Consider the following 9,122-nt stretch of genomic DNA (forward strand, 5'->3'; position numbering starts at 1 on the left):
TATCAGCATCCGCTGTAGCTGTCACCAAATGAGCAGCTTACACTTACATTTCTTCCAACATGGTTGATAATTAAAAAATCTAGAGTGGTGGCATTTGACATGTCTTTGGGCTCGGGGAGTTCAGGGTTGTGTACTGCAGAAATATGGCAGCAAGGAAATACAGAAATCAGTTAGCAGCAGCAAACTTCCAGACCAGGGCTCTTGTGCATCTATTATGTACCTTTGCCTACACATCTGTTCAAGAAGCGTATTTCTATAAAATTTGTGGGCTTTTGAGTATGAGTTACTGGTTAGTTTGGATCAGGCCTCCCTCATTCTGGTTCACTGGTCTTTTTTGGACACCTCTTCTCCATGTACAGTCCAAATGGTTGAGTCTTGGATGGACACGGTAGACTGCAAAACCTCCTTGCATCAGTTTTCCATTTCACTTAGAGAAGCAGGTGCCTGGTCAGCCTGCAGCCCCAGGCATGGTCCCCGCTCAGTATCTGCTGTGGCTATCCTGGTATAGCAGGGGCTCTGGAGCTGTTCAATACAATCGTTGAGGATTGATAGCATGAATTAAAACAACAGCGCAGTGTGATTCCTTAGGCTACATATAGCTAAAAATTTCAGCCTTGGGGGAAGGCAACCACACTGATTTGAAGTTGGGGGTGGCTCTGAAACCTCAGGCAGCATTAATGGCTTGGATAGCATGTTTGAATTTTTTTAGGCTGTCTCTTAAATTAAGAGATTCCCCCCCCCAGTACCTTGTGGAAACAAGCAAATCTCAAAGGGCCACAGTAAGACACGAGAAGGCTGCTGAGATGACCTCTGAAGGCAGTGCTCTCTTCCACAAGACATCTGCTTGCCTGTCAGATGGTGAAAGAAGGATGTTCCTCCTAAAGCTTTCACCCGCCTTGGAGAGCACAACTGGGGTCTCTCATCATCACCCTTTGCTGAAGAACCCCTTGGGGCAAGAGCTGGGGGCGGGTGTGTGGTCAACACCTGAAGGTGCAGCACCACAGAGAGAAGCCAAGCAGTATTTCAGCTCTGGGTCTGCTTCCAGTGGGAGCTGACTTCTGAGGATGGTGGTAAGCCACCATCAGCAGACTTGCTCTGACTCACAGTTGCACTTCAGTGACCATCAGCCTTTCTCAGCCCTGGGTAATTGGAGCAGGGAGCTTGGATGTGTGTGGAGGTGCAGATCAGCTATTTTTGACTTCCAGCCTGTTGTAGAAGCACCCTGTCTTGTAGTATCCACACTCCATGAGAAGGGCGACAGTGCCTGGGGAAACCTCACTAACCAGTCCAAGGGGTAAAACAGCTGGGATTCATCAAAAGCATCTCCTTCAATCATCCAGCATCCCATCTCCAAGCATCCAGAGAGCATCCGCTCCTTGTGTATGGCCAGGCAGTTCTGATAAGGCTCTCAGCGCACCAGCCTGTGCTCAGCCCTTGGGATAGCAGTAAACTCGGGAGCCAGCTGCTACATCAGCATGGAAGCAATGGAGTTCTAATTGCAGCACCCATCTCTCTTAAGCTGACAGCTGATGGCATTGTTGTCACCACAAACAATTCCCCCAGCTCCATCCACCTTTGGGTGCAGCTGGCTCTAATGGCAGGGTGCATTTTGAAGGGGAGACAGAGGAAGTAACGGGTGAAGGCTGTCATTCTCTTGCTCAGCATGCTCCTACGATGCAGGTGGGTGACTGCAATGTGGTGTGAGGATCTGCGTGCAATAAATAAGCACTTGATCCAAGCCACGAACGTGTTTGGAAGCGCGAGGCTTTGGGGAGATCTCAGCACTCACGATAGCTTGGATGTTGTCAACTGCTTGAGTGGTTTCATTTAGGAGAGTGAATATTGATCCTTAAAGGTAAAAAAACATATTTTTTTTTAATCACTGAATCGGGACAGCTATAAGGCGCTTTAAAATACTTAAAGATGGACCTGTTCTCACTTTTCCTAGGTGGGCTGTAAGGCTGCGCAGATATCATGATAATGTTCTCCGACTTACCCACACATCAAAAAGCAGGAAACACTAGTTTTATCAAGGTCTTTTATAAAATCTTTTTAATGCAAGGAAGTTGGAGGGAACTGCTGTTGCTTTGTCCCACGGCCCTTTGATGAAGTTTGATATACAGCGTGTTAGACGATTTTGCATGCATGCACATGGACAGCCAGCTGCGGCCGGTGACGGGCTGCAGGGAGGTTTGCTGGCTGAAGAGCGGTGCTGGAGTTACACAGGGAAATGGTAGGAAATGAAGGGAACGGTGCCAGTCCCCAAAGCGTCTGCGTTCACCGGCAGAGATCAAAACTCCCGCTTCAGAAAAAGCGTTATGCAAAGGCAAGACCCGGCTTGTTCCCAACTGTCCAGGAAATTAAAACAGAGCTTTAGCTTTGCAGCAGATTATTTTAATGTAAAATGAGTTAGTGCTGGGCAAGATTGCTTGAAAACGTACATACATTGCTTTAGTTACAAATATAGTTGTGCAAAACTAACACGACTTCAGTTGAAAAATCAAAGGCGGGCATGATGCAGGGAAGATCTGCTGATGGTAATTTAGACCAGTAGGCCACCATTCCTCTTCCATTACTCAAAGTGGCCTCTGACAGCAGCATGCCAGCAGTGCTAGAGGGCAGGGGAGGCAAGAACCGTGCTAAGCTGCTTACTCCATTGTAGGCATCACCAGCCTTTGCCCTTCAAACCAGCTTCTGCCCCATGGCAAATGTCTGTTCCCAGGGAGTGATGCTGCTGTTTAAGCTCCGGCGCACCCGTAGCATTTGCTGTCCTAGGCTAGGACCCATGCCAGCACCATGCCTGGAGCCGGGTGTGGAGCTCCTATGTTGTGGGAGCTGCTAGCGGTGGGTAGAGAGATGGGAGTTGCGTGCTGGGGGACATGGTCCTGGAGCTCAGCAGCACTTGCAGTGCTGCCTGTCGCTGCTATAAATGCTTGGTCATTTTTCATGCAGAACTAGCGGAGGTGTGTCCGGTGTCAGACTCTGGACATCCTGAATAAGCAAGAAGGTGATAATAAGCAATTGCTTAAAACCTTTGCCTAAAGCCCAGAGGTATTTCCTTCCTTTTCTAGGAGAGCAATGAGTGACGCTGTTGTCCGTGAGTGTTATTTCAGGAGGAGGAGCGTGCTATGAAAATGGTTCACATGTGTGGCCGAGCTGCCTGATGTTGTGTGCTTTATATCAATATCAACTGAGAGGCGTTAGAAAGCTCTTACTTAAAGATTTGTCCAGGAATTGCTTTTGCCTTCACTTAATGTCATGCAGCAGTCAGTTTGGACCAGAATTATTTTTAGAGTGGAGAATTTATAACAAGTGCAATCCATAATTATTAAATCTGGAATGGAGCAATTTCTAGTCCTCATAAAGTACCTATCAAATGGCTGCCATGTGGTCGCAAGAGCAGATCTCCTGGCTGGAGCTTCTCTTGGCTTTGAACAGAATTACAGTTAAACTTTGCCATAGATTTTTTAAATTTTTTTAAGCTATTAAACTATGGCTGCTTCTTTGGTGGGGAATATCCCTGGCTGGGCTTTGACCACTATTTTCAGACACAGTTAACAGCTGTGGACATCTCTTGGTTTTGATACCCAGCCTTGGAGGCCTGCGACGCCTTCATGTTCTTAGTGGAGAACCAGAGGCAGCGGGGAGAAAAGGAGGAAAAAAAGATGGGTTTGGGGAGCATCAGATCTGCTGAAAGTTTTTTCTTGATTATTTTGTTGGTTGTGAGACGTCTTGAGTTCTTGTAAGTCTAATCCAAGCCATTGGCCATGTATGTGAGCCAAGCAGAGCTGCTCTGCTGGGGCATCCTTACCTACCAAGCAGATGCCCCTGCTGTGCCAGAGGAAACCAGTATTCTCCCCAGTGTTATCTGTTGAAAGCAAATAAATTTTTCTTCTTTTTTTATAAGAAATTGGAAGTTCTGTGCTGCAGGCCTGGCTCCTTTCCTGGGGAGGCGTGCTGATGCCGCAGAAGGAGGCAGCCCTAACTCCTGCCTGCTCTTGGAGCCTTGCCTGTGCAGTATTAGTGCACTGCTGCTGTTTCCAAAGGATAGCAGGGGCCACACAAATGTTTCTCAGCATCTTCACTGGTGCTTCGTGGAAAAAAAAAAAAAAAAACAATCCAAAAAAACCAGCAAACTAGTAATAGCTGTGGGTTAGTATTACTTGAGCCCAGGTTCCTTGCCCAGTGGGAATCGAAGCAAGCATCATAGCTACAACAGTAAAAGGTTTAATAACTTCATAGAGGGCAAAGGGGAAAGTTTTAGCTGCTTTTCAGAGAACAGGCATCTCAAGGTGAGAGAAGCAACCCAATCAAAGAAGGTTTTCTCCTCTTCTTGGATTTATTTTTTAAAGGAAAGCAACTAAAAACTAAAACAACCCTCCAGCAGTGCTGTTGGGGGCCTTCCTCCAGGAGAGGACATACATGCTCCCACTGTAGAACAGACTTTGCCAGGGATGCAACCCCATGGTCTTGACAGAGAAGGATATTCAAGGCTTGTTGTCTTTACTGATGTTTCCTGTCACCAGAAGAGCCCTGGGTTGCTACTCTGCAGCACCCATCTCCCGAACAAGCAGCATAAAAAGCACCATAAAGAAGGATGTGGTTTTCAGGATGTTGATCTGATTTCTCTTTTTTTGTACTGGCCAAAGGCTGCCAGGGCTGGGATGGGTACAGGCAGAGCTTTCTATCAGGCAAGAGGAAAATATCTCCTAGAAAACAGGAGGAAATGCTGTCAAGCAAGGAGAGGGCATTTCTCTTGCTCTCCCCCATTTCTCATTCTCACTCCTTTCCTCTGCCCTGGCTGCCACAGTGCTTTCATGCCTCTAAAAAGAAATGAGAAAAGCAATGTCCTTCATTGCTGAAGGAAGCTCTGGAGTTCTTGTCCATCAGTCATCATAGGTGCATTTGTCCATGCTGATGCAAAGGTGAACTGGATCCCCTGGTAGGTTTGTAACCTCCTGATTGCAGACTGAAAGGGCAACTCTCTCCTGGGTGGTAGGAGAGCTTGCATCCGAAAATGAGCAGTATGTGCGTGCACCTAGACTGGACATTAATTTTCTGTATAGCAAGTCTCAGGTCTACAGAAGCTTTTTGCTCTTGAGTGCTGAGGAACAATTTTATTTCTTTATTTAAAACAGCTGTGCTGATCAAGCATGGTCTCAGTGGTCTACACTACCGCTGATAGCCAGCACTGCTCGGTTGACAGAGGTGTGTTCTCCCTGACTGATACAGCTGGGATGGCCAAGACTTCTAACGGAGATGTAGCTCTGGTGGCAAAACCACCTCCTTGCCAGGGCAGTGTATTTCACACCTGTGGGTTGGAGTGGTCTATTCTGGTGGCAGCACGGTTTTGCCGGTGGGAACTGCATCCAAACCAGCACTTGGCCATTACAGTCCTGTGCAAGGCAACTCCATCAGCATCGTACTGCCCATGCGGGTTTCATATACAGGCTTTTACAGGTAGATCCACACTGCAGAGCTTTGCTCCTGTGTAACTGGAGGTGGACTTAGAGGAGCTTCTTTAAAGTGGCATTCCCTAATTCATCTCTCTCTAGCAAAATGAGGATACCCTTACTGTCCCGTGTTCCTTGTTACGTAAATTGTTAATAGTGCTTTGGTAACAAAAACAGCACTGCCATTGGGAGGGTGCAGTGTACGTCAGAGCAAACCAGAAATTGCCTACATGCCATTTCCATTTACAGCATAAAAGCAGCCAAGCCCAGAAAGATACCTGCTTGTTCTGTGCATTTACATTGAACATTTTCGGGAGGCCTTCTGTGTCATCTTTCACCTTAAAGTCTCAATACCAGAAGCATGTTCTTATTGTTACCTTTTTGTATAAGGAGCAAAGGAAAGAAGACAGCATCAAAAAGCCTAAACTTTAATACCCAATTATGAGCTTTACCAGTAACTTCAAGGCAATTTTTTTTTAAAGATTAACATACAGATCTAATGCTGCTCTGCCCTGGCAAGACTAGCCCAGCAGCGCTGATAAGAGGCATTGATGATGATTGAAGTTATAGTCATGCTGAGTGTGGCTTTAAAGCAGTGTTTTGCATTTTCTCGGTATGAAAATTAGGCTATTTATTCTTAGGGTACAGATTTTTTCAGTTAAGAGTTAATAAATACACTGGATTAGGTATTTGGAAGAATTAAAAAGCTACCCCTTTTATTTATTTATAGGAAAACCAGAAGTGTGGCTGCTTTAAGTCCCTTTTATTTGCACATTGTTTTAATAGTGAAACCTTTGCAAAAAGGTAGATCCAAGAAATAGTTCATAAAGATCCATTGTAAAAGCAGCCTTATTTTTCTGGTCTGTGTAATAGTGCCTCTTCATACAGTCTACGTCAGCAGCTGCAGCAAGTTCTTTAGGAAGAGCCCCTGTGCTGCATGGCTGCTGAGCCCGGTGGAGATGCAGCATTTTGTGTGTGGAGGAGCATCAGTGTGGAGGAGGCTGCACTGAGTATCGCAAGAGTACTTACAAAGTCTGTATATTCTGGATATTTAATTAAAGGCAGATAATAGGAACCAGGGGGATGGAGTGGAGTCTTGATATGGCAGAGTCATTTGCTAAATCGTGCTTAATGCCTGGTCTCTAACTTGAGATAACATTTCTTCGGTGTTCCTCTCTCTTTCCAGCTTGAGCCTCTTCCAGAAAAGGTTTTCCAGCAGAGAGCAAATGCTAATGCGGTGCATTCAATGGAGAAAGTAATCGAGATACACAGTGAGTATAGCCCCATTCACCCAGCTGGTTACCTGTTGGGTTGCCCTGTGGGACACCCGTTTGACTTCTCCATCATCCTGGCAACTCCATGTTCCTTTGTCCTAGTTTACGGGTGGTCACGGCACAGTGAACTGGATTTGTGCAGCCACAAGCTCGTCTTACTCTGCGTGTAGTAGTGGATCGAGGCTTGCACAGGGAGCAGTCAGTTCAGGGAAATGCTTTGGCACTTGAGGAGGAATTAGTATTAAAACCTCTAAAAACTCTGTAAAGGACAGGCTGTCCAGCACTTACAAGTGTGCCCTTATCTCTTCAAAAGCAAGTCAAGTATCTCCAAATAACATAAGTCTCATTGGGTGTTGTGGCACCCATTAATTAAGAACAGATAGGGATGAAAGTTGAACGGAGTATTGCATGAAGTTGCTAATATTGTAGGTTTATTTAGCTGGGGAGGTTAAAATCATTGTAGTTGTCACTTTCCTGGGGACATTCTTGGTGGATGGAGTGAAAGAGCCTGAGTAACATGAGAACCCCACTGCTAGGTCCAGACATCTTCCTGCTTCAAACGTTTATGGCCTAAAACTGGAGGGGGCTAGTTTCCATTTTATAGGGCAAAAATGGAGCTTAAAAGAGGCTGCAGCTTCCCCCCACCCCCTGTCAAAAAATGCCTGGTAGCTTTAGAAATTTGAATTCCATTTCCAGAAGCTGCTCTGCAGAGTGAGTGCTCAGCACCAACGGGACACCTCAGCAGCACCTTGAGCCAGCCAATGATTTTTTTTTTTTTTTTCCTTAAAATGAGCACAGCAAATTAAAAGGGGCTTTGAGTAAGACTCTCAGATCTGCTGTGCAGCACAGGAGAAGCAAAGATATTTGAAAATGAGTCCCTCTTCCCCATCTGCTGGCCTCACTGTTCAGGTTCTTGCTTTCAGGCTTTTTGCTGTGGCTTCCTGGGTACCAGCAAATTTGGTGTGTCCTGCCTGGGGATCAAGAGAACATCCTTTATTCTCTCCCTTTGAAGCCTTCCCTGTGCTCTTTCCACTGAAAAAGGGTGGCAAAGTGCTGACATAAAAAATGAATACAACTTAGACTTCTTTAGTCTCAGGTGATTTGCCCTCAGAAAGAACGTGGCAGTTAGCAACTGAACGCAGATGTCCGGGTCAAATCTGGACTACATCCCTTCTCTCTTGCATATTTTTCCTTAAGTCTAAAAGTTTCTGAGGGTTTTGAAGTGAAAAAGGAAATGTCATTACTGTTTGAGCACCTAAGTTGTCCACTTCTGTCAAGGGAGAGGGATGCTGTACACCTCTGTGCAGCTTGGATCTTCACCTCCAGCACTCCTTGCACATTTGTCCTTTTGAAAATCCAGTTTCTGCCTCCCACCTTTCTTCCCTAGCCAAAGGAGAAGAGCATCTTTCATTGCCAGACAGTGACTGAGCCCTGCTTTTGACATCCTAGGTGTCCTTAAGGGATGTGCAGGTGCATGTTTAGCAATGCTCTCGATACCTTTTGGATTTAAAACCTAGCTTTTCAAGACACAGCAGCATAGCAGCTCCTCTGTTAGTACAGTAGCATAGCATTATCTTGCAGGGGTCTCTCTGGCCTCACCTTGCAAGCCAGGGCTGCCTTGGCACACGTTCCCAGGAACCTGCTTCCACCTGCAGCTTCCTGTGACATCAAGTCGGTCCTTGAAGTGAGAGTGAGCACAGAACAAAGTTGCGTTTTGCATAGGTGTGATGAGTCTTCCCTAGGCAGTTCTCAGCCGTCTGTAGAGCCTGGGAAAGCAGGAGCGCGGTGCTGGACCTGTAACAGTGCAGATGCCCTGACTGCCTCTCTTCTCACCTCCACCCCAGGCAAGTATTGGCATTCACTCCAGCGTTATGCCTCCACGGTGGGCTACTCCCTGGTTGAGGCTCAGAAGTGCGAGAACGAGGAGGCAGAGACGGTAACAGCCATGGCATCTCTGTCAGTGGGCGTGAAGCCAGCTGAGAAGAGGTGAGTTGCTTTTCTTCCTGTTTATCATCACATCTTGGAGTCTGCCCAAGCAGCCTTCTCAGTTAATCCTCTCCTTTTAACCATTGCACGTGCATTCCCCGCTTCTCCTGTCCTCCACGGGTTCTCTAAAGACCTCCTGGGCTGGAGGAGAACAGCAGTGCCATGAACTCTGTGTGTGACCTTAGTATAGTGCACACTGTGCCTGAGCCTTGTGCTCCAACCGGAGCTGAACATGGTTTTGGACCATGAGAGGAAATTGATTTTGCTGCAGAAAATGTTAACGTTGCACAAGTGAAAACAGATTGTCTAAAAACCCTTCTTGGTGGTAAATTTTAATTCCAGGTGAGCCAGCTGAGCACAACTGCCTGGGTGGGAAGGTGATGGGAACGTAAGGCATGAGACTTAGCAA

At 46.5% G+C, this 9,122-nt stretch overlaps 1 protein-coding gene across 6 annotated transcripts in view; it reads left to right on the forward strand.

The window, feature by feature from the left end:
- HDAC4 (histone deacetylase 4) overlaps positions 1-9,122 on the forward strand; it is a 264,285-nt gene that overhangs the window by 250,000 nt on the left and 5,163 nt on the right. For all 6 annotated transcript variants that reach the window (XM_049806725.1, XM_049806715.1, XM_049806707.1 and 3 more), the window contains 2 exons: positions 6,640-6,724; positions 8,572-8,713. In XM_049806725.1, the coding sequence (XP_049662682.1) occupies positions 6,640-6,724; positions 8,572-8,713 (227 nt within the window). The remainder of the gene's footprint in view (positions 1-6,639; positions 6,725-8,571; positions 8,714-9,122) is intronic.

This window comes from Accipiter gentilis, chromosome 1 (assembly GCF_929443795.1).
Source record: "Accipiter gentilis chromosome 1, bAccGen1.1, whole genome shotgun sequence".
In the NCBI taxonomy this organism is placed as follows: domain Eukaryota; kingdom Metazoa; phylum Chordata; class Aves; order Accipitriformes; family Accipitridae; genus Astur; species Astur gentilis.